We start from the raw sequence: 25,506 nt of genomic DNA, 5'->3' as shown, positions 1-25,506 counted from the left end.
TTGTATTTTCAACTGTCATGAAAATGGATGGATGCTCAAAAAATAATAATGTATCAAAAAAATGTTGTTATGAATTATTGACCTATTCAGGGCTCCAATTACTTCACATGAAATATTCGACTTTTGAATTTTGTTTTTATATTTGCCATATGATACACAAAGTTTTCTTTGACGAAGAAGCGCATACAAGAAAACATTAAAAAAAACAAACGTATAATTGACGGATAGATCTGAAGTTGATTTCGAGACTTAAGTGATGAAAGTACAATAAAATACAAATGTATGATTTTTTTTAAACACTTTTATGAGCAAGGCCCTTTTGGATCCCTAAATATAAATGATAAATGGGTTGTATTTGTATAGCGCTTTTCTACCTTCAAGGTACTCAAAGCGCTTTGACACTACTTCCACATTTACACATTCACACACACAATTACACACTGATGGAGGGAGCTGCCATGCAAGGCACAACCAGCACCCATCAGGAGCAAGGGTGAAGTGCCTTGCTCAGGACACAACGGACGTGACGAGGTTGGTTCTAGGTGGGATTTGAACCAGTGACCCTCGGGTTGCGCACGGCCACTCTTCCACTGCGCCACGCCTGTCATTACTCCAAAATAATACTAAATTAAAATCAATAGTGTTGACCTATTTTAGCCTCCAATTACTTCACATCAAATCTTCCATTTTGGAAAATATTGCATTTGTTGTGTTTTTGCCATTAACAAAAAGGGCATAAATCAAAAAAAAAAAAAAAATACTTTAAATGTGTGTAAGAAAAGTTGATCTAGATATTTAAGTGTTAGATAATTATAAACAATAATAATGTATGACCTAATTATTACATTTGTATGACCTTTTTAGGTCCTCGGGACCAAACTTGAGGGGGAGGGCAGAATCAATTTTTTGTATTGGTTTTGAAAATGAAAAAATGGCCCCTTTATGCTCTAATTTGTCAGTGTGGAAACATTTTGGACACCCCTGGTATGATTATTTGTTGCTTTTTCTACCAAACCCGCCACCTTTGTGTTCATCTGCTCACAAAACTTCTGTGATGACATCCTTTTGAATGGATGCTAATTCCCAGCTAGTCCTGTGAAGATATTGTGCTAAGGATGCTAATGTTGTTTTAGCTCATAAGTATAAGCCTGCACTCTGTGGAGGACCGAGAAGAAGAGGGTGTAACCCAAAAGATAGAACGTTCACACTTTACATTTTTAACGGCTGATTGATTATCTGTGTCTAACATGGCATGTTTTAGTTTTAGTCCTGTCTTTTAATTCTGTTTTTAGCTGATATGAATTAAAAAAATTATATCCCTCTTCCTTCCCAAGGGAATGTACAAAAGTCGCTGAGAGTGTCAACTCGGAACGCACCCATGGAAAACACGTTCAGTTTCCACGAGGTCAGTGTGTGACATTTGATGTGAAAAAAAAAAAGCCTGACAAATGTCACGCTTCTATGTACTCTGATGAGGACAGAGCAAATATGCTTGAAAATCCATCGGGATGTGATTTCCTGCGTGAAATCCTTTCTCCTTCCCAGCAGGCCTCGGAATTGTCATATGAAGACAACGATGCAGCCCTCCCCTCGCCACCGACAATGTGAGTCCTTAGGCGTCTTTAGATACACGCCACAGTGTCGAGGCCATATCTCGATTAATCGGCAAAGTTAAGTTCATCAATAAATTACATATGAGGACATTTTTAACGCCTTGGTCTGAAAAGAGAACAATACCACACCTTTTGAAAGGGGCCAACATCCATCCATCCATCCATCCATCCATTTTCTAACGCTTATTCCCTTTCGGGGTCGCGGGGGGCGCTGGCGCCTATCTCAGCTACAATCGGGCGGAAGGCGGGGTACACCCTGGACAAGTCGCCACCTCATCGCAGGGCCAACACAGATAGACAGACAACATTCACACTCACATTCACACACTAGGGCCAATTTAGTGTTGCCAATCAACCTATCCCCAGGTACATGTCTTTGGAAGTGGGAGGAAGCCGGAGTACCCGGAGGGAACCCACGCATTCACGGGGAGAACATGCAAACTCCACACAGAAAGATCCCGAGCCTGGATTTGAACCCAGGACTGCAGGACCTTCGTATTGTGAGGCAGACGCACTAACCCCTCTGCCACCCCTTGTTTAATGAGTGTTTTTATGTGGACAACATTTAAACGAATAGTCCTATGTGTGGTTCTTAAAGTGAGTGGTTTGGTTGGCAAGGATATCCCCTTGTGGGGGAAAAAAAATGACATTCACAGTTGTGGCTGAAGTATGGGAGTGTTTTCATGCCATCTTGTGGCCAAACAAACACTTGTTTTAAGTATAAACATTGCCCTCTAGTGGCCATACTGGAAATTACTTAAAACTTTCCATTCAACATCTAAAACATCCATCCATCCATCCATCCATTTCTACCGCTTATTCCCTTTTGGGGTCGCAGGGGGCGCTGGTGCCTATCTCAGCTACAATCGGGCGGAAGGCGGGGTACACCCTGGACAAGTCGCCACCTCATCGCAGGGCCAACACAGATAGACAGACAACATTCACACTCACATTCACACACTAGGGCCAATTTAGTGTTGCCAATCAACCTATCCCCAGGTGCATGTCTTTGGAAGTGGGAGGAAGCCGGAGTGCCCGGAGGGAACCCACGCATTCACGGGGAGAACATGCAAACTCCACACAGAAAGATCCCGAGCCTGGATTTGAACCCAGGACTGCAGGACGTTCGTATTGTGAGGTGGACGCACTAACCCCTCTGCCACCGTGAAGCCACATCATCTAAAACAGTGGTTCTCAAATGGGGGTACTTAAAAGGTATGCCAAGGGGTACGTGAGATTTTTTTTAATATTCTAAAAATAGCAACAATTCAAAAATCCTTTATAAATATCCATCCATCCATTTTCTACCGCTTATTCCCTTTTGGGGTGGCGGGGGGGCGAATATTTCAACAAAATATGAATGTAAGTTCATAAACTGTGAAAAGAAATGCAACAATGCAATATTCAATGTTGACAACTTGATTTTTTTGTGGACATGTTCCATAAATATTGATGTTAAAGATTTCTTTTTTTGTGAAGAAATGTTTAGAATTAAGTTAATGAATCTAGATGGTGTCAGAGTTGCCACTGACAGTTTGTTTGTGTTTTAGCTTCTCCTCTGTGTGTTTAGTATTTCCTGTCCTTAGTTCCTGTCTAGTGCTCTTATTTTGGTTCAGCTTCCTGTTTGTCTCCCTGTGTCCTGTTTTCACTCAGCTGCGGCTGATTGGCATCTCGTCACACCTGATGTCAATCAGCCAGATCCTATTTTACCTGCTTTGTTCCTCCAGTCAGGGCAGGCTCATTCTGTCAGAAGTAGTTGTTGTTGAACTCCAAGATGCAGAGACGGAGGCAGGCATAGAATATGAAAACATGATTTAATTCAAACTAAACAAGAACAAACAAAAAGCACACACGTGGGTGGAATAACAAACTAAGGGAGCTAGCACTGGGAGCTAGAAAAACAAAAAGGAACTTTAGCATGGAGGCTAGTGGATAGCAAACAGAAAAACTGGAAATAACTAATGCTAACAGAAACACCTTACCGCTACGACGACCAGGACAAAATGTAGCATGACAGGTAGTAGCTGTAACAAAAACGGCACGACAAGAGTGATATGTGGCAACGACAATACAATGATCCAGCCCTGACTGGAACAACAAAGCAGGTAAAATAGCTGGCTGATTGACATCAGGTGTGACCAGATGCCAATCAGCCACAGCTGAGTGAAAACAGGACACAGGGAGACAAACAGGAATCTTTGGGGATTGTAATAAAGATCCATCTGGATTCATGAACTTAATTCTAAACATGTCTTCACAAAAAAATAAATCTTTAACATCAATATTTATGGAACATGTCCACAAAAAATCTAGCTGTCAACACTGAATATTGCATTGTTGCATTTCTTTTCACAGTTTATGAACTTACATTCATATTTTGTTAAAGTATTATTCAATAAATATATCTATAAATGATTTTTGAATTGTTGCTATTTTTTAGAATAAAAAAAAAAATCTCACGTACCCCTTGGCATACCATCAACGTACGCGTACCCCCATTTGAGAACAACTGCTCTAAAATACGGCTTCTCAACTGGGAAAGCACATTTACCATAATCAATTTTCAATTAAAACACCTTAATTGGCATATTTCTTAACAAAAAATACCCTCAGCTAAAAATACAATTTCATTACAAATGGTCAAAAAATCTAACCTAAATGCTAACAAATAGCGTCAAGTAGCAAAACATTGTATTTTGGCTGTGTATCTGCAAAAGTAGCAAATGCACGAACGTGTGAAATTACAAAATATTTGATTCTGAGGCATACACCTGCAAAATTAGTTCAAAAGCTAGCACGTTAATATTAGCATGATTATGCATGAGTACCTTTCCCATTTAAACCCATCCAGTAACTGGGAACAGGTACTCAACAGTACCCACTTTCGGTACTTTTGTGTGTGATAATTAATAATAATTGATTTTGATAGTTAAATCATTTTTTATTACTACTTTTAAAAATAAGCTGATTATAATAACTGCTTTCCAGTTGTTATATATTGTATTGTTATCATCACATTATCATTTATAAGTATGATATTAAATCATAATTACATTTGCAAGTCCAAGACTTTAGATGGCAGTAGTGTACAGTTCATGGTGTTTTTGGTCAGTTTAGGCCTTGCTGTCTGTTGCGCCCTAAAAAGTGTTTATTCTGTAAGTAATGTGTTTATGTGCATGTGAGGTGTTGTTTTCATTACCACATTTGGAGGTGTTGAAAGTAAACTCACTAATGCTAATCATGTCAACGGCAAAGCCAATGCAAATTAATTAAATTTAGTTTTTCATTTCATTGGTCCACAAAATAAACCAAAACAATTGCACATTCATAAATTGACAATTTTGCAAACCGAAAGGGTTTAGGCTGAACACTTATTTGGCCTAACCCTATTAACAAAATCAAATACAATATGTAGTAAAACCGCGAAGCATCAGGCTCTGATCTTGAGTTTTGTAGACATGTGAAAACTGTTTACATTTCCTTTACACAAAATCTTACAAGTACACCTTGTACACAACATAAATAACTATACAAATATATACACATTAAATATATATACCAATATCTATGTTATATCCATGTACACTCATACACCTTTAACATTTGTACCAATGATCTGCTATGCAAACCCTTTTTTTTCCATTAATATTTATGTACTACATTTAGTTTTTGTTGTTAACATAGATCATAGTGTTCTGGTGTTTATTCTAGAGCAGAGTTATCCAAACGTTGGCCCATCGATGTGTTAAAATTGGCCCGCGAGACGTCATCTAATTTATAACTAGGGATGTCCGATAATATCGGACTGCCGATCTTGTCGGCGGATAAATGCTTTAAAATGGAATATCGGAAATTATCGGTATCGGCTTCAAAATGTAAAATGTATGATTTTTTAAAACGCCGCTGCGCAGGCGGACATAGGGAAAGGCACAGAGCGGCAATAAAGCTTAAAGACACTTTCTTAGCGTGCCAGCCCAAGCACATAATATCTACGGCTTTTCACATTCACAAGTGAATGCAAGTCATACTTGGTCGACAGCCATACAGGTCACACTGAGGGTGGCCGTAATCACAACTTTAACACTGTTACAAACATGCGCCACACTGTGAACCCACACCAAACAAGAATGACAAACACATTTCGGGAGAAAATCTGCACCGTAACACAACATAAACACAACAGAACAAATACCCAGAATGCCTTACAGCACTAACTCTTCCGGTGCGCTATAGTATACACCCACTGCTACCTTCCTCCCCCACCTCAACCCCACCCACCTCAACTTCCTCATGGTCTCTCTCAGGGAGAGCATGTCCCAAATTCCAAGCTGCTGTTTTGAGGCATGTTACAAAAATAATGCACTTTGTGACTTCTATAATAAATATGGCAGTGCCATGTTGGCATTTTTTTCCATAACTTGAGTTAATTTATTTAGGAAAGCCTTGTTTTATTGTTTAATGCATCCAGCGAGGCATCACAACAAAATTAAGCATAATAATGTGTTAGTTCCACGACTGTATATATCTGTATCGGTTGATAGCGGTATCGGTAATTAAGAGCTGGACAATATCGGCTATCGGTATGAAAGCCATTATCGGACATCTCTATTTATAAGGACTCTTACCAGCAGGGAGATTGCATTCATTTTGGAAGTAAAATTACTTAAACTAAAAGTTTTTGTGGTCAATGACCTTTAATTATGTCTTGAATGAAACTATGCACAGCATTACTTTTACGACCCAATGAAAACAATCTGTCCTAGTCATGGTGTGAAAAAATTACAAAGAACACAAGATGTCAATAGACATGATCACTGTAAAATATAAAATATAATTAAGATGTGTCAACCCCAACAGGACTCCAGCAGACCTCCGTGATGTAGAAATCGGGAGGAAACGTGACGATAACAATGAAGCACCTGTACGTACGTACAACATTCCCAAAGATTCTGGCGGTAAGTTAGTGCTCACCTGCGCCCTCTAGTGGCCTCTTGCACAGGCGCTAACGTTACACCTGCGTCCTTCAGCCTTCCTCAACCTCAACACCAATGCCACCACCAGAGGAGACGCTCAGGTCAGTTCTCGACCGTCTTTAGCCCCCAACTCCGTGCTCACCTGTGTCCCACTAATGGCCGACGTGACGGCAGGCGTACGTGGAGCTCAACGAGCTGCGGGGTAACACCTGGCAGGAGACTGGTCGCTGGGTGGGCTACGAGGAGAACTTCAACCCCGCCACAGGGAAGTGGAGTCCTTCTCACGTGTCCTACCTCACGTTCAAGAGTCTCATCCAGCTACGCAAGACCATGAGCACAGGTGACTTGGGAGGGTTTTCAGGAGGAAAACAATTTTGCTTTTCGGGAGGGGTAAGTCGCAGTAATGAGACCACTGCGCTGCTTGGTAATCACTTTCTATTTCATAGTAGGAGATTCTGTCACATGTTTAAAGATAACATTTTTATCTAAATCCAAGCCTTTTTTACCAATGTGCAATTTTAAATCAGTCCCAGAGCTGCCACAATTAGGGGTAGGTATGAAGTTCTGTATTTTTATAGGCACCGCTACTACTACCGGGTACCATTTCACGACACTCTTGATGCTCGTGACATTACATCTGGATGAAACAATCCCTCAAGCAGCACTCGGGGCAGATTCATCCAAACTCCCTCGAAGTAAAGTTGCAATTTTCAACAACAGACAAAGCAATTATGGTTTGTCGAAAAGGCTCAAACGCAAAGGTAGACTCTACTTCTCTGTGAAGCGCTTTGAGTGTCTAGAAAAGCGCAATATAAAGCTAATCACCTACTCAGTGGCCTAGTGGTTAGAGTGTCCGCCCTGAGATCGGTAGGTTGTGAGTTCAAACCCTAGCCGAGTCATACCAAAGACTATAAAAATGGGACCCATTGCCTCCCTGCTTGGCACTCAGCATCAAGGGTTGAAATTGGGGGTTAAATCACCATAAATGATTCCCGGGCGCGGCGCCGCTGCTGCCCACTGCTCCCCTCGCTTCCCGGCGGGTGATCAAGGGGATGGGTCAAATGCAGAGGACACATTTCACCACACCTAGTGTGTGTGTGACAATCATTGGTACTTTAACTTTAATCCATTATTATTATTATTATTATTATTATTACTCTTCCGAAATGCGCTAGCTTATGCTAATTTACACTGGATTTGCCACACACAGACTACTATTAGCATTAGCGATTTTACATGGCGATTTCATCACCTCCAAATTTGTTAATGAAAACTACAACTTACATTAACGTTACAATCAAACAGCTAGTGTATGATAAGCACAATACTTACAGTATAAACACTTTGTTGGGAGCAACATAACACATTCAGCTCCATGGAAAAAAACAACAGACAACATACCATAAATAGCCAAAAAAGTGTTGCCATCTAATGTCTTGGAAATATAACTGCATTGCAAATGAGACTCAAGCAGTATAATAAAACAAGATATACAACTGGAGAGCACAGTTATCATAATCATATCATTTTTTAATGTTAAATTAAAAAAGTGTATGTTATTACTGAACTATTAACATTTATTAACACACACAAAATTACCGCAAATGTTCACTGTCGAGTTTCGGTCTCGATTCCCACGTACCGGGAATTAGTAAAATATTGGTTTAAATGTTAATGGTACACATTCCGAGCCACAAAAGTGTATTGGAAACATAATAGCCTTTTTCAGTTCCAGTTGTGTTGCAAAACCTGTAACCCGACAGCGTCTGCCTGTCCTCAGGTGCCGTCATCTTCGACCTGAACGCCAGCAGTCTGTCCGCCGTGGCCGAGAAGGTGGCCGACGAGCTCCTCAGCAAGAGCGAGATCCGAGCCAGCGACCGGGACGGGGTGCTCAGAGCTCTCCTCATGAGACGCAGGTTAGCTCAACCCCCATCGTCCCTCTCGGTTTGACTTTCTCCACAAGACGATGAACTTCTCTGCACTTGTCCTTCCAGCCAAATCGAGGGGCCGGTGGTCACCCCTACAGGAGACATCCAGATGCAGACTTTTTCAGTTCCTCAGAAGGTACGAGACATGTTGCTGATCTTCCTCACTTAATACTGAGACTCAAGTGTTGCTTTTGCAGAGAGACACCTCTGACAACATGGAGGCGTCCATCGTGCTCTCAGGTACTGTTTTTGGAATGTTTCCTATTCAATGAAAAAATGTCCAGGGAGAACGAACATTCTTTTAAGTATTCATATGAGATTTCAAATAACATCAGGTTACAGAGAAGAAAGTTTTTACGCTTCTGACAGAAGAAGGAAGCGCAGAAGAGATTGACAGAAAAAAAATCTGATTTTTATATTGCTTTGGGAAGGAGAGAAGGCAAATGGGGCACAATGGGGTAGAAGTGGGCAAAATACAGACTCAGTGGGCAAAATACAGACTCTATCTGTTTGGGTTAAACATGATAAAGGCAGTAATATAGCATCAATCACAAAAGAAACCCATATAGAGAGTAATTGTATTTAAAGACAAATACAATATAAATGTGCTTTTTTTTGTCCTATACTCTTAAGAGTTGGGGGTTAGGGCAGAGGTGTCCAAACATTTTCCACCAAGCGCCGGCCGCATATTGAAAAAGTCCAAGTATGCGGGGGCAATTTTGATTTTCTTTTTAAACTGCTTAAAACAGACATTTATGGAAGGACAACACTTTTTGTCAGCATTGTGTTATAGGTGACAAAGTAAATGATCAATAATTAGTATCAAAATGTCATCTTCTTCACATTGCATTACATCTTTCTGCTTTTTGCCTACATTTTTACCGTTGTTTTTTTTCCAACAATGTGTTGTGGGCCTATTAATGTAAAAAATATAATAATAATAATAATAATAATAATAATAATAATAATAATATGATTGCACAAACATTCTGCTTTCCAAAAATATTAATGTTCAGTTATACTTTTAACAGCGTTTATTAGTGCAGTTAGTGTAATTTTTCATATTCCTGAATTCATTAGTTAATAATATTGTTTGTTTAATTTACTTTTAAACTGACTAATTAGTTAATATTTTTAATTGTATTCTATTTTGATTTCAAGACCTTCTAATATTTCAGATCAGGAGTGTCCGAACTTTTTGTAATATATATATATATATATATATATATATATATATATATATATATATATATATATATATATATATATATATATATATATAGTGTATCTTTAAAGAGAAAATGTTGTGTCAGCTTTGTTATCGTTAACAAAGTTAACTATCAGCATTGCAGCTTTTTCTCATTACATTTTGTATTTTTGCTTCTTGTTCTTGAATTTTTACTGTTTTTTTCCAACAATATGCTGTGGGCCAACAAAACTCGAGCCGTGGGCCACTAATGACCCCCGGCCTGCACTTTAGACACCCCTAGGTGACATGTACAACAAACCAATCAGAGCTATCCCCGCAGGGCTTCGGGAATTCAGCAGAGGGGCAATAGGTTTTTTGTTTAGACAAAAATACAGGCCTAGGCAGTGAAGGCGAAACAATACAACAAAAGGCACATACGAAGAACTTAGACCAATGATTCTCAGTGCTACACAGGCTCCATTTAGTGGTACACTAAATAATCACTTAATTAAATATTCAAACAGTGTTACTGTTCAGACTCTGTGTAATGTTACAGTGGCCAAAATATTTCATATAAGTGTTAAATAAAACTTCTACCTTGTTTTTATTGAATATTTAGGCCTACTATGTTACTGTATTTTAATGCTGACTGTGAAAAAAGGTTAGACTAAAATTGTTGTTAGACTACTAAAACATACATTTTGTCACAGTAGCACTACCAGAGCAAACATTAGAATTGAAATGTTTGTACTTTGAAGCTAAATAAAAGAATGTTCCTGAAAGGTGTCCTGGATCTCCTGGAGAAGCCAGTGGTGGCTTTTGTCCGACTGAGAGACTCCGTGGTGATGGAGTCCACCCTGGAGTGTCCCGTTCCTGTCCGGTTCGTTTTTGTCCTGTTGGGTCCCAGCCAGAGCGGAGTGGACTACAGCGAAAGCGGGCGCGCCATGGGGGCTCTCATGGCCGACTGGGTGAGGAATGGAGCAGGACAACCCCGATGGTTCTGTCCCGGTTCAGACGAGGTCAAATTGTCCACGTCTACTCTGTCAGGTGTTCTGCTTGGAGGCGTTTCTGGCCGAGAACGACAAAGACCTGACCAACGCCATCGCGGACTTCATGGACTGCAGCATTGTCATCCCCCCCACTGAGATCCAGGACCCGGGAATGCTTGAGCCCATCATCAAGTTCCAGAAAGGGATGCTGCAGGACAGGCTCCGCCCCAACGACACCCGTCTCGCCTTTGGGGACAGGATTAAAGGTAACCGGTTAAAGTGTTTGTATCCAGAGGTGGGTAGTAACACGCTACCGTTACTTAGTTACATTTACTTAAGTAACTTGTCAGAGTAGGCCCTAATGCAACATGCTTTAGATTTTTACTACAGTACTTTTATTTTAAATTTTTTAAATATATAGTTGATGTAGATGCCCATATCAGCTGTACAGATTAACTTTACAAAAGAGAAGTGTTGGATACTTGTCTTGTTGCCTTATTTGTATTTTACTTTATCAAATGGATTTATGTTATTATTTGGTGCAGCCGGGCTGGAGCAGGGGCGATAGAAAGAGAAAAAAAGGAAGACAGGGGTAAATTGTGGCGACAAGAGGGTGGTAAGACAGAGAGACAACAACAACAGCAAACACAACAATAACAACAACAATAGAACAACATCGGGAAACATGATATGTACAAATATGATGGTAAAAGTGATAGCAAAGAAGCAGTTTGTGAAATAAATAATAATACAGAAATGACAATGAACATTATTACACTAAAAATGGAGCAATACAAATACCAATAGAAATAGCACTATTAATAATGAATGATAACAATAATTAACTCTATTATCAACAATACAATTGTTCAAATGTAACAATATATTTATGTAATGATAACTTGAAATACAAAAGACAGCACATAAATGGAGGGGAAGAAATAGATGCAGACTATAGTAACCTTGTAGATTGTTATAGTAACAATAGATTAAGTTCTGTCAATGTTCCATGTGTTACCCAGTTTACCCTAAGGCAACAACGTTAATATATGTTTGATGAAACGTGATTATATCCACGAGTGTATGTATGTATGCACTGTATATGTACTTGTATGTGTATATGTATGTTTGTACAGTGAATGTATATGTACATGAATGTGTATATGTATGTATATGTAGGGACGGCGTGGCGCAGTGGGAGAGTGATCGTGTGCAATCCGAGGGTCCCTGGTTCAATCCCCACCTAGTACCAACCTCGTCACGTCCGTTGTGTCCTGAGCAAGACACTTCACCCTTGCTCCTGATGGGTGCTGGTTAGCGCCTTGCACGGCAGCTCCCTCCATCAGTGTGTGAATGTGTGTGTGAATGGGTAAATGTGGAAGTAGTGTCAAAGCGCTTTGAGTACCTTGAAGGTAGAAAAGCGCTATACAAGTACAACCCATTTATGTTTGTACGGTGAATGTGCGTGTGGATGTACGAACTTTGAGTGTGCGGCGATGTACTGCATTTGTGGATGTATGTGGGAGCGTAGGTACCTGTGTGTGTGTGTGTGTATAACCGTGTGTAGGTGAGTATATAGTATGTGTGTTTTGTATGTAAAATATATTTGACTCCCAGTGTGTGCGGGGGCCAGAGTACTTTTGAGAAGAATCTTTTTACATCGAGGTTGTTTTATTTGATGTATTTACATCGAGACACTATTATTATTTCTGTGTGCACTATTTTTCTCACACTTCGATCGAATTTTTGTGGCCTGTAACATGCACGAAAAGTCATTCATTCTTGTAAGCGTGTCTGGTCTTGCAAAAATATTTATATTTTGGGGTACCGAACACTAAATTTCAAAATCTCTAGCGCCCCCTTTTAAAATGAAAAAAAAAAAAGAACCCTTCCTACTAGTTTCACGTATTGACATGAAAATGGCTGAAAGGACGCACGTAAATTTCTCAAAAACCCATATTTGAATACAAACAGGAAGTCAGCCATCTTGTTTTTTTTGGTGATTTAAAGGCCAAAAACAGGGTTCGTACCTTAACAAACTCCTTCTAGGGACTTTGACCGAATAAGCTGAGGTTAAAATGAAGAGTTTTGCCTACGCTATAGGTTGTTGGGCGTGGCATGGCGCCAAACTTTGATCTGATGGTTCGCCACAAAAATGTCAACATTTATAATGTGGGTCTACAAATTCAGATCTTCGTTAGAATTGGTACAAATGCAATGATGCCATAAAGTGCAAAACATGTACAGTATTCTAAAAAGAAATGCTAAAAAATTCTCAAATTAAGAATCGATTTGGAATCCGAATAAATAAAAATCACGATTTGGATGTGAATTTATTTTTGCACCACACCTATGTTACTAAGTGTTAGTTTTTGGACTGAGTACTTTCTTGCTCAAATAATAATTTGGATAACTAACTACATTTTACTTGCACTTGATTCAGATTACTCTAAAGTCGCAGTACTACTTTACCCACCCCTGTTCGTATCGTCTTCAAACTTTGATGTCTTTACCGTGACCACCCGTCCACGTGTCCAGTGGAGAAAACTGCGGAGCCCCCGAGAGAAGACCCTCTGGCTCGTACCGGAGTCCCCTTCGGTGGGATGGTGAAAGACATCAAGCGTCGTTACCGCCACTACATCAGCGACTACACCGACGGTCTGAATGCTCAGGTCCTGGCGGCCGTCATCTTCATCTACTTCGCCGCCCTGTCGCCCGCCATCACCTTCGGAGGACTTTTAGGTAGGTGTAAAAGTGTCCCATGCAGGATGTATTGGAGTTTCATTGCCATGCTGTGTTGTTCGTAGCTGACAAAACAGAGAGGATGATGGGCGTGTCAGAGCTGATGATCTCCACCAGCATTCAGGGCATCATCTTCTGCATCATCGCCGCCCAGCCCGTTCTCGTCCTCGGCTTCTCCGGACCGCTGCTGCTCTTCGAGGAGGCCTTCTTCATCGTAAGGGTCGACTCTCCAGTGATTGTCGCTCGCTCGTGTCGCTGACATGCGTTCTTTGTTCGTTCCGTGCTAGTTCTGCAGGTCCCAGGAGATCGAGTACATCGTGGGCCGGATCTGGGTAGGTATGTGGCTGGTGGTGATCGTGGTCATCATCGTGGCCGTGGAAGGGAGCTTCCTGGTCCGCTTCATCTCCCGCTTCACCCAGGAAATCTTCTCCATCCTCATTTCTCTCATCTTCATCTATGAGACCTTCAATAAGCTCATCAAGGTTCCCCTCGCCTCATTCCTCCGCCCTCCTGTCCTTCCATGCTGTGCTTCTCATCCCGTGGGCTGATGCAACCCTGACCTCTTGCCCTGGCCTCTTTTCTGTAGATCTTCAAGGCCCACCCCTTGATTCTCAACTACAAACATCTCAACACCTCAAACCCCTTCCACCATGCGGTCACCAATAACATCGTCAACACCACCAGCAATGAGACAATCGCCGGGGCGCCGGTGGAGGGGCCGGCCTACCCCAACACCGCCCTGCTGTCCATGTGCCTCATGCTGGGCTGCTTCTTCATTGCCTATTTCCTGCGACAGTTCAAAAATGGCACTTACTTGCCTGGCCCGGTAAGAAGCACATAAGATCAGGACCACCCTTCAAGAGGCCTGTCTCCCCCGCTAAGTCTTGTCTGGTATTCGCTTCACAGTTGCGACGCTTGATTGGAGATTTTGGCGTCCCCATCGCTATTTTTATCATGATAGCTGTGGACATCAGCATTGAGGACACTTACACTCAGGTGAGTGATGACTAGGGGTGTTAAAAAAAAAAAGATTTCCAAAATACTCGCAATTCTTAATCAATTTAAAAAAAAATTAAAACATTTATATTTTTATTTAATTTATTTTTTTATCTGTTCTGTCCAGCCACTAAGGCAGATCCTATTCTTGATGTATATACCCACATCTGCTGCACGGGTTTACTTTAAAAAAACGAAATGTTGGATATTTCTCTAGTTGCCTTATTTGTGTTAGTGTTTATTGCGTGTATTCCGTCATGTGACTTCTTCCAGGAAGGGAAAAAGTGGTGGTGGTCAACCAAGCTAAGATGGCTGTTATGTAGCAAGCAGCGCGCAAACTGAGTATACAAGGGGCGTAGATCTTCCTGCAAAAAATCAGATGCTAGCAAAAAAATCTAACTATGCAATGGAATAGATCCCTATACTTTATCAAAAAAAGACTGCTCGAGTGCCCTGTGATGTGGGGGCGACTTGTCCAGGGTGTACACCGCCTTCCGCCCGATTGTAGCTGGGATAGGCACCAGCGACCCCCGGATGGATGGATGGATATCAAATATAATACATCGGTCGCGTCCCCAGACATATCGAACTATTGTGCTCCAGACATTATTCTACAAGACAAAACGGATGAAAACTTGGAAAGCAGCCACACACTACTTCTTTGTGTGAGGCTTGGTCAAGGAAATTGGTATCAAGACTCTCTGGGATAAATATTCAAACTTTTTGCTGGGGTAAGGACACATTTCATGATTTAACTTTGCGTCCACTGCCATGTTTGTTGCTGTTGCACGCGTCGTTTACGAGTACACATTTTTTCCCCGTCTTTATCAAAATATAACAATAGATGTCAATGTTGTGTACGTGCTGAAAGCTTCATTTGTGAATGTTGACTTTGATCAAAAACTTAACTCTTTTAGGTTTTGCTCACATTTGCTTTCTTTTATTTAGACTCGCCGAGTTGGTGCTTTTCAAAACACTCATAGCAAACGTGTCTTAAAAAATACAAACAAAATCAATATAAAACTTAAATGGGAAATAATAAACATTAATATCCATCCATCCATCCATTTTCTACCGCTTGTCCTTTTTGAGGTCGCGGGGGGTGCTGGAGTCTATTTTAGCTGGATTCGGACAGAAGGCGGTGTACACCCTGGACAAGTCACCACTTCATCGCAGGGCCAACACAGATAGACAGACAACATTCATACTCACATTCACACACTAGGGAACATTTAGTGTTGCCAATCAACCTATCCCCAGGTGCATGTCTTTGGAGGTGGGAGGAAGCCGAAGTACCCGCAGGGAACCCACGCAGTCGTGTGTAGAACATGCAAACTCCACACAGAAAGATCCCGAACCCGGGATTGAATTTAAGACTACTCAAGACCTTCGTATTGTGAGGCACATGCACTAACCCTTGTTCCATCGTGCTGCCCTAACCTTTAACAAAGTAATCACAGCAAACTTGTGCGTTCTTCGACTGCTTCCTTGGACTGGAGTGCGTGCTACTTCTGTCGTGTTTTTATTTCATAAAATCTTGCACTCTTCCGCTCTTCTTGATTTCCTCTCCAGAAACTCTCATACAACTGTTTATCATTTTTGTGATTTGTGCAGTTCGTATAGCCGAAAACCACACAAGCATAGGGTATGTATTTTTTCGAGAATGGCAAAATGGAGCTTGGTACCCATTAGAGGTGTGGGAAAAAATAGATTCGAATATGAATCGAATCGAATACGTTGTGCGATTCAGAATCGATTCTCATTTTTAAAAATATGGATTTTTTAAAAAATACATCCATCGTCATGTCTTTCATAATAATTGGGAGCGATAGGCAAAATTCCCCAAAAAAGATCAGTTCCCCACCTTTAAGCATATTTGAGCTGAATTGAACTGCCCTGTTAAAAGCCCAGCGTAAATTTAGCACAGGTATGCGCTAAATATGAGTGAAAATCAGGGGGGAAGAGTCACACCATTGGGTGTCCTGTACTGATTACGCTTTAAGGACAAAACTATTTGGACAACCTCGAGCTGGTTTTCTGGGAAGATTTTGTCCAAGACTTTAGAGCAGGGGTGTCAAACGTACGACATGCGACCAGTTTTATCCGTCCCGCGGGATGAGTATAACAATTGGTCGACATTTTTGAATGAAAGAAACTGCTGTTCTAAATTTGTCCACTGGATGTCGCAATAGCAAATTTTTGTATCTTTGTGGATGATGCTACATATGTAATAAAATAAAAATAAACCACATGATGTTAATGCACCAGTCGTGGAAAATGAGCAAAGTACATAAATAACTTGCTGTAATTAGATTTTGATATTATTATCTTTTATTTTGATGGATTGAAAATTAACACCAATGAGTTGACAGATGAACATTATGACATCATTTATTCAGAAAGCATAAATACCAACAAATAAAAGTATAATACAAACATTTAAGTGTAAAAAAAAAACAACATTATGGTTTTTACATTTTCAGAATGTGCTTCTTAAAGAAAACAATATGTAGTTGTCTTTATTTTTAAGTTATCGTGCTGTGATTTTACCAGTCCGGTCCACTTGAGAGTAGATTTTTCTCCATGTGGCCCCCCATCTAAAATGAGTTTGAGACCCCAGATCTACACAAATAACAGAGCATATGATGCCAAAACGGCAATTGCAATATAAAGACAATATTATCATATACATTATTCAGAAAGTATAAATAACGACAAAAAAAAGATAGCGTAGAATTAACCGCAACATGTAAGTGTAAATAACCCTGACAAAATTATGATTTGTACATTTTCAGAATGTGCTTGTTCTATTTTCAAACAAAGGAAACACACAGAAGTTGTCTTTATTTTTAAGTTACGTGCCGTGATTTTACCAGTCCGGCCCACTTGGGAGTAGATTTTTCTCCATGTGGCACCCCATCTTGACACCCCTGCAATAGAGGGTCTGTAGGAATGTGTATCACTTTGCGTGGTCAGAGGCGGTTCTTCCACACCAAACTATGCATTAGTGAACCTTGTTTTGTGCTCTGAAAACAAAAACTATTCTGTGTACCAAACGGGCTGCACACAATTGGAAGCATGCACTTCTCCATAATGTCTTGCTAAGATGAAGACTTAAACATCAGGGCTGCACTCCAACCTCTTGTATATTTATTTGATGCTCATATTTGTTTATTTCCTGGAAATGCAAGTGAAGCTGCTGTCTTGCAGAAACTTTCCGTGCCAAAAGGTGTCCAGGTGACCAACCCCCAGGCCAGAGGCTGGTTCATCAATCCGATGGGGGAAAAGAAGCCTTTCCCAGTTTGGATGATGGCCGCCTCCTGCGTACCAGCCCTGCTCGTCTTCATCCTCATTTTCCTGGAGTCCCAGATCACCACGTGCGTGCAACAAACGGAATTAAACCGCAACCTACCACAATGGCTAAATTCTAAGCTCCCTTCCTCTGCAGGCTGATCGTCAGCAAACCGGAGAGGAAGATGATAAAAGGGTCCGGCTTCCATTTCGATCTGCTCCTCCTGGTCACAATGGGTGGCATCTCCTCCATATTTGGGGTGCCCTGGCTGAGCGCTGCCACCGTGCGCTCCGTCACCCACGCCAACGCGCTCACCGTCATGTCCAAGGGCCCCAAACCGGAGATAGAAAAGGTGGTGGAGCAGAGGATCAGCGGCATTCTCGTGGCCATCTTGGTCGGTAAGTAGACGCTGCAGGAGAAAACGTTGTGGAATGTTTTCTTTTCAATAAAGAAATGTCCAGAGAAAGCTAAGGTCATTTAAGTAATAAATTGAGGGGTCAAATAACATCAGGTTACTGAGAAGCAAATATGTGCTGTTACATTAGAAAGAAGAGAGAAAGAAAAAGAGAGAGACAAAGAACCTTCCAGGCCCCTATATGCCTTGGGAATGTGAATCCAGAGGCGGAGGGGTTGTGGTAAAGTGGCCCATTTTTGGGATGGAGGGAGGATAAGCAAAAAACAGACTCTTATTTGACGTTAAAGGGAAAGGCAGTAATACAGCATCAATCACAAAAGAAACCCATTTGGAGAGTAACTTTTGACCAAAAGAAAAATACAATATTAATTTTGATCTCCTCCTCACACACAGACTATAAAAATGGGACCCATTACCTCCCTGCTTGACACTCAGCATCAAGGGATGGAATTGGGGGTTAAATTCCCAAATGCGGCCACCGCTGCTGCTCACTGCTCCCCTCACCTCCCAGGGGGTGATCAAGGGTGATGGGTCAAATGCAGAGAATAATTTCGCCACACCTAGTGTGTGTGTGTGACAATCATTGGTACTTTAACTTGAACTTTAACAGTCGTTGTCTTATACTCTTGGAAGGTGGGTTTAGGATCTAAGAAGAACCGAGCCGAGCTATCTCTGCAAGGCTCGAGAAATGCTTAAGGAGTCAATAAATGTGTCTTACATTGTGTTTGTTTGTTTGTTTTATCGAATTCATTTTAGATGAAACAAAAACAAGCAACATTAAAATAAATCATGAACAAAAAGGAGTAGAAAAAAGTGAAACCTATATATCTGCCACCTTTTAGACACAGAACAGGCCAATGCAGTGAAGAGAAGTAATACAACATAAATCACATGAGGACAGTTACTTATAGGCTAAAATTGTTGTTGACTAAAATATTCATTTTGCCACAAAAGGACTTGTATTTGTTTACAACCTCTGTCTTTATCCCAGGTGTGTCTATCTACATGGAGCCACTCCTGAAGATGATCCCCATGACGGCTTTGTTTGGCATCTTCCTCTACATGGGGGTCACGTCCCTGAGTGGGATCCAAATGTGGGATCGGATTCTTCTCTTGATCACGCCCAAGAAGTATTATCCACCAGATGCCTACGCCACCAGGGTACGCTTTTAACGCCATTTGTGGAGAAATGACAGTTTGGAAGAGGGTCTCCGGCGACAATTTTGGAATGGGACGAATGTGAAGAAAAACAATCTTCATTACAAAACTTAAACTGTAATGTTAGCAATGTTGTTTGTTAACATACAATGATTGGTTGCTAGGCAGAATTTTTGGGCTTAATCTCAATTGCTCCACAGGCACAGTGGCACCCATTTATGTCAACAACCCGTCAATGTTAACCAACTCCTTTAGTCTGGGTCCACCAGGTTCCATCCATTCTTTTTTCTACCGCTTATTCCCTTTTGGGGTCGCGGGGGGCGCTGGCGCCTATCTCAGCTACAATCGGGCGGAGGGCAGGGTACACCCTGGACAAGTCGCCACCTTATCGCAGGGCCAACACAGATAGACAGACAACTTTCACACTCACATTCACACACTAGGGCCAATTTAGTGTTGCCAATCAACCTATCCCCAGGTGCATGTCTTTGGAAGTGGGAGGAAGCCGGAGTACCCGGAAGGAACCCACACATTCACGGGGAGAACATGCAAACTCCACACAGAAAGATCCCGAGCCTGGATTTGAACCCAGGACTGCAGGAACTTCCTATTGTGAGGCAGATGCACTAACCCCTCTGCCACCGTGAAATGATGGCTTTTTTTGCTTTTTGTCAACATAAAATATGAGCTCCAAAGAGGTCATTTCAATGCAAAATGGTTAACTTTATGATGACACGTGTTGTTCATTGCTAAACATCTTTAAACAATAACAAATTTAATACTGTCTAGTGCCACAGCATTAACATCATCCATATTTTTCCGCTTATCTGAAATTGGGTTGCGGGGGCAGCAGCCTAAGCAGAGAAGCACAGACTTCCCTCTCCCCAGCCACTTTGTCCAGCTCTTTCCGAAGGATCCTGAGGCGTTCCGAGGCTAGCTGGGATACATTGTCTCTCCATCGTGTCCTGGGTTTTCGCTGTGGTCTCCTACCGGTCGGAAACACCCTAACAACCTCCTCACGGAGGCGTTCGGGTGGCATCCTCACCAGATGTCCAAACCACCTCATCTGGCTCCTCTCGATGTGGAGGAGCAGCGGTTTTACTTTGAGCTCCTTCCGGATGGCAACACTTCTCATCCTGTCTCTAAGGGAGAGTCCCGCCACCCGGCGGAGGAAACTCATTTCGGCCGCTTGTGCCCGTGATCTTGTCCTTTTGGTCATAACCCAAAGCTCATGACCATAGGTGAGGATGAGTACGTAGATCGACCAGTAAATTCAAAGCTTTGACTTTGGGCTGAATCTTAATTGCTCCTCAGGCCAAAAATAAATGTACAGTGGGACTCACAACTTCTTCAAATGGTTGGTGGCTGATCACTTTCATTGAAATAAAATATGAGGTCCAAAGACAAAAAAACGTAAACATATACTGTTACGCCCCCCCCCCCGAGGAAGAAGAAAAAATTTTGCGCAGACACACTCCACCAAGACTATAAATAAAATAATTTGTCTGTAAAATTGTTAAAAGTACACCTCTTTATAACATTATACCCTTAATAACATAATAAAAATAAATAAATAAGTATAGCTCAACTTACAACAAAGAAAAACTTTTGTAACATGGTTTTAGTCTGTAACAGAAAATACTTACAGTGCATCATTTATCACTTTGCCTGAAATGTAATTTTTTTTTAATTATTTTTAAAACTATATACATTTCTGACTGATTTGTTACAGAAAAATAAAATAAACTCAATGAATGATAATAAATTCAAATTGATCAGCAACATTACCTCAGAAGCACAATATATAAAACACTTTAACCTACAAAACAAAAACAAATTGAGCAATTCTGTTTTATTTTTTTAATCTAAATGAGGAAGTCAGGACTAATGGCTATAGTAAGCATGTCTTGTAATGCACACCTTTTCCAAATGGGGTTTAAAGCATGATACTGATAAAGCATGCTCCCAGGGGTCGCACAACCCCACCTTACTATTTGAGAACAACTGTATTATGTTGACGTGTGATGTAGTGTTGTTTATCGCTAAGCAACATGTAACAACAACGTAACTACTGTCCGGCATTAAAACATGCACACACAGACTTCCTGTTCAGTGTTAGGAAGCTTCAAAATAAAAGCATGACAGTATTACCCTGGATTCTACCAAAAAGCCATTAACAAAAGGTGCCACCAGGAAAACGGTTCTTGGAGTTTTACTGTAGTTTTTGATTTGAGGTATATATATATATATATATATATATATATATATATACATATATATAATATGAAAAATGTTAATTGACACTACAAAATGTGCTCATTTTAGCCATTAAAACTTTTTCATTTAGAAAATTCACCAAGAACTTACAAACCCTGTGTCCATATGAGTTGGGAAATTGCGTTAGATGTAAATATAAACGGAATACAATGATTTGCAAATCCTTTTCAACCCATATTCAGTTGGATATGCTACAAAGACAACATATTTGATGTTCAAACTGAGAAACTGTTTTTTTGTTGCAAATAATCATTAACTTTAGAATTTGATGCCAGCAACACGTGACAAATAAGTTGGGACAGGTGGCAAAAATACTGATAAAGTTGAGGAATGCTCATCACACTCTTATTTGGAACATCCCACAGGTGTGCAGGCTAATTGGGAACAGGTGGGTCCCATGATTGGGTATTAAAAACAGCTTCCCAAAAAATGCTCAGTCTTTCACAAGAAAGGATGGGACGAGGTACACCCCTTTGTCCACAACTGCGTGAGCAAATAGTCAAACAGTTTAAGAACAACGTCTCTCAAAGTGAATTTGCAAGAAATGTAGAGATTTCAACATCTAAGGTCCATAATTTCATCAAAAGGTTCAGAGAATCTGGAGAAATCACTCCACGTAAGAAGACGGCCGGAAACCAACATTGAATGACCGTGACCATTGATCCCTCAGACGGCACTGTATCAAAAACCGACATCAATCTCTAAAGGATATCACCACATAGGCTCAGGAACACTTCAGAAACCCACTGTCACTAAATACAGTTGGTCGCTACATCTGTAAGTGCAAGTTAAAGCTCTACTATGCAAAGCGAAATACATTTATCAACAACATACAGAAACGCAGCCGGCTTCTGTGGGCTAGAGATCATCTAAGATGGACTGATGCAAAGTGGAAAAGTGTCTTGTGGTCTGACGTGTCCACATTTCAAATTGTTTTTGGAAATATTCGACATCGTGTCATCCAGACCAAAGGGGAAGTGAACCATCCAGACTGTTATCGACGCAAATTTCAAAACTCAGCATCTGTGATGGTATGGGGGTGCATTAGTGCCCAAGGCATGGGTAACTTACACATCTGTGAAGGCCCCATTAATGCTGAAAGGTACATACAGGTTTTGGAACAACATCTGCTGCCAACTAAGCGCCGTCTTTTTCATGGACGCCCCTGCTTTTTTCAGCAAGACAATGCCAAGCCACATTCAGCACGTGTTACAACTGCGTGGCTTCGTAAAAAAAAAGAGTCCGGGTACTTTCCTGGCTCACCTGCAGTCCAGAACTGTCTCCCATCGAAAATGTGTGCCGCATTCTGAAGCGTAAAATACGACAGCGGAGACCCCGGACTGTTGAACGACTGAAGCTCTACATAAAACAAGAATGGGAAAAAATTCCACTTTCAAAGCTTCAACAATTACTTTCCTCAGTTCCCAAATGTATATAGAGTGTTAATGATTATTTGCAAAAAAAAAAATAAAGTTTATGAGTTTGAACATCAAATATCTTGTCTTTGTAGTGCATTCAACTGAAAATGGGTTAAAAATGATTTGCAACTCATATTATATTTACATCAAACACAATTTCCCAACTCATACGGAAACGGGGTTTGTAGAACAAAAAAGGACAAATGGATTAATAAAAAACCACGTCAACATCCAATTTATTTCATATTCCCCTAAGGTCTGTGGACAAAGTCACAGGTCAATGTGCATTTTTGGTTTTGGTTGTGTCGACTTGACGTGTTCCAATGAATGTGCCTGTCACTTCCTGGACAGATTAAAACAATATGTATGTACAATCACTGCTCTGTATTAAATGTAAAACACTACCTAATGCAAGTCTGCTGTGCACACACGTTGCACCTGCGTGTGTTGTGCAGGTGTCCAGCATGCGGATGCACCTGTTCACGCTGATCCAGCTGGTGTGTCTGGCCGTCCTGTGGGTGGTGAAGATGAGCCCCGCTTCCCTGGCCCTGCCCTTCATCCTCCTCCTCACCGTGCCCCTGCGCATGTTCATGACCGGCACACTCTTCTCTACTTTGGAGATGAAATGTGTATGTACAAAAAAAAAAAAAGATTTGTACAATTAGATCCCTGCGTGACACACGTTTAATTAAAACAAGTGTTTATTTGTGTTGCAGCTGGATGCGGATGATGCAAAGGTGAAAATTGAGGAAGACGTCGGAGAGGACGTGTACAATGAGTCTCCATTGCCGTGAAAAAAAAAAAAGTTTGCGTTTCAAGGTAAATTCTATGGTATCGTTGATTATTCCCCCCAAAAAAAATATTGGATATCTTCAAAAAGAATGTTTACTTCTGTTTATTTTGAAAAGTTGCAATCACTATCTATCCCTTTAGCCTAATGATTAAGTTCAAATGAAGTTATCTCACATTATTCTCAATTTCCAAGCTTTCTGGTAGTGTTAGTTTTGTGATCATGTTCTCCTTCTTGTTAGATATTTGAAATGTGAGGTAAAATAACTTGAACACATCCTTTCTGTCAGGTTTTCTTGTTGTGTAAACAAATGATCAGCGTATTTTCATTCCCTTGCATAAAGATGTTTGCCTTCTGTGAGTTTTAAAATGTGTTTCCTCTATTTAGTTGAGTATAGTATGAAGATATATTCTGTTATATCTGATTTTAATTCCTGTTTTTGAGCCATATTTGGAAGATTGTGTGTGTCAATGCTTTTTGTGAGACTGAAATGATATTTACCTGGTGCTGCCTATTTAAAAACAATAAAACATTTATACAATTTTGTTTAGTAATGTCTGTGCAAAATAGTATTGTATATGCTTAGGATTTTACAACAAAATAAAACCCTGCTGTTAAAATGTCAAGTGTTTTATTTAAAGTCAAAAGTTAAAGTACCAATGATTGTCAGACGCACACTAGGTGTGGTGAAATTATTCTCTGCATTTGACCCATCACCCTTCATCACCCGCTGGGAGGTGAGGGGAGCAGTGAGCAGCAGTGGTGGCTGCGCCCAGGAATCATTTTTGGTGATTTAACCCCCAATTCCAACCCTTGATGGTGAGTGCCAAGCAGGGAGGAAATGGGTCCCATTTTTGTAGTCTTTGGTATGACTCGGCCGGGGTTTGAACTCACGACCAACCAATTTCAGGGCGGACACTCTAACCACAAGAGCAGGTTTTTAAAAATCACTCTACACATGTACAGTTCTGTAACTTTTTATCTAATAATTTCGACTTATTTTATGTCTTACCTTACGGTTATAAGTTTTTTTTCATAATGTTGACTATCTCATAATTTAAACTTTATATCTCATAATTAGGATTTATCTCAAAATTTGGATTTTTGATCCCATGTTTATTTTCAGGGGGCTTAATTCCGATTTTGTATCTCAAAATTTTGACTTTTTATCATAATCATGTCTTCATCTCATGGTTATGACTATCTCATACTACATCTCATCTCTGACTTTTTATCGTAGGTCATAATTTCGACTTTTCATCCCATTATTATTTTTGTCTCATTTTCTGTAACTTCATAATTTCGATTTTTTTTTTATCCCATAATTAATCTCATAATTTCGATTATTCTAACCTCATAATCATGACGTTGTATCTATTATGACTACTGTATTTCCTTGAATTGCCACTGGGGCGCTAATTAATTTAAAACCTCTTCTCACTCCTGCGCTTACCAAAGGCATGCGGTAAAAGTAAGCATGCGCTAATTATTTTAAAACCTCTTCTCACTCCGGCACTTACCAAAGGCATGCAGTAAAAATTTGAGTGTGATGTAAGCTTGGACCTTAAATCCTACTGAATAGCTCTTAATCTTCTTCCCTTTATGCGATTTCAAATTACCGGTATTGAAATCAGCCTCCATTTTGAAAATGATGACAGGGGAAGTGTCACTCTTGACGTCATGAGTTTGACACTACGGTAATACTAAGCATGCGCTAATTATTTTG

At 40.5% G+C, this 25,506-nt stretch overlaps 1 protein-coding gene across 2 annotated transcripts in view; it reads left to right on the top strand.

The window, feature by feature from the left end:
- Positions 1–23,837, top strand: part of slc4a1a (solute carrier family 4 member 1a (Diego blood group)) — a 24,369-nt gene extending 532 nt beyond the window's left edge. The window contains exons 2-21 of one of the 2 annotated variants that reach the window (XM_061905500.1): positions 1,335–1,405; positions 1,549–1,604; positions 6,471–6,568; positions 6,641–6,687; positions 6,761–6,926; positions 8,367–8,502; positions 8,581–8,650; positions 8,712–8,754; positions 10,487–10,671; positions 10,751–10,958; positions 13,231–13,434; positions 13,500–13,648; positions 13,722–13,916; positions 14,021–14,260; positions 14,341–14,430; positions 17,641–17,807; positions 17,879–18,120; positions 19,129–19,298; positions 23,446–23,619; positions 23,707–23,837. In XM_061905500.1, coding sequence (XP_061761484.1) covers positions 1,379–1,405; positions 1,549–1,604; positions 6,471–6,568; positions 6,641–6,687; positions 6,761–6,926; positions 8,367–8,502; positions 8,581–8,650; positions 8,712–8,754; positions 10,487–10,671; positions 10,751–10,958; positions 13,231–13,434; positions 13,500–13,648; positions 13,722–13,916; positions 14,021–14,260; positions 14,341–14,430; positions 17,641–17,807; positions 17,879–18,120; positions 19,129–19,298; positions 23,446–23,619; positions 23,707–23,784 — 2,745 coding nt within the window. In that variant the 5' untranslated portion in view covers positions 1,335–1,378 and the 3' untranslated portion in view covers positions 23,785–23,837. Of the gene's footprint in view, positions 1–1,334; positions 1,406–1,545; positions 1,605–6,470; positions 6,569–6,640; positions 6,688–6,760; positions 6,927–8,366; positions 8,503–8,580; positions 8,651–8,711; positions 8,755–10,486; positions 10,672–10,750; positions 10,959–13,230; positions 13,435–13,499; positions 13,649–13,721; positions 13,917–14,020; positions 14,261–14,340; positions 14,431–17,640; positions 17,808–17,878; positions 18,121–19,128; positions 19,299–23,445; positions 23,620–23,706 lie in introns of both variants that reach the window. The other variant, XM_061905499.1, reaches the window with a different exon arrangement.
- The last annotated feature ends 1,669 nt before the right edge of the window (positions 23,838–25,506 follow it).

This window comes from Nerophis ophidion, linkage group LG07, assembly GCF_033978795.1.
Source record: "Nerophis ophidion isolate RoL-2023_Sa linkage group LG07, RoL_Noph_v1.0, whole genome shotgun sequence".
Classification (NCBI taxonomy): Eukaryota; Metazoa; Chordata; class Actinopteri; order Syngnathiformes; family Syngnathidae; genus Nerophis; species Nerophis ophidion.
This window is presented reverse-complemented; position numbering and strand designations above follow the sequence as displayed.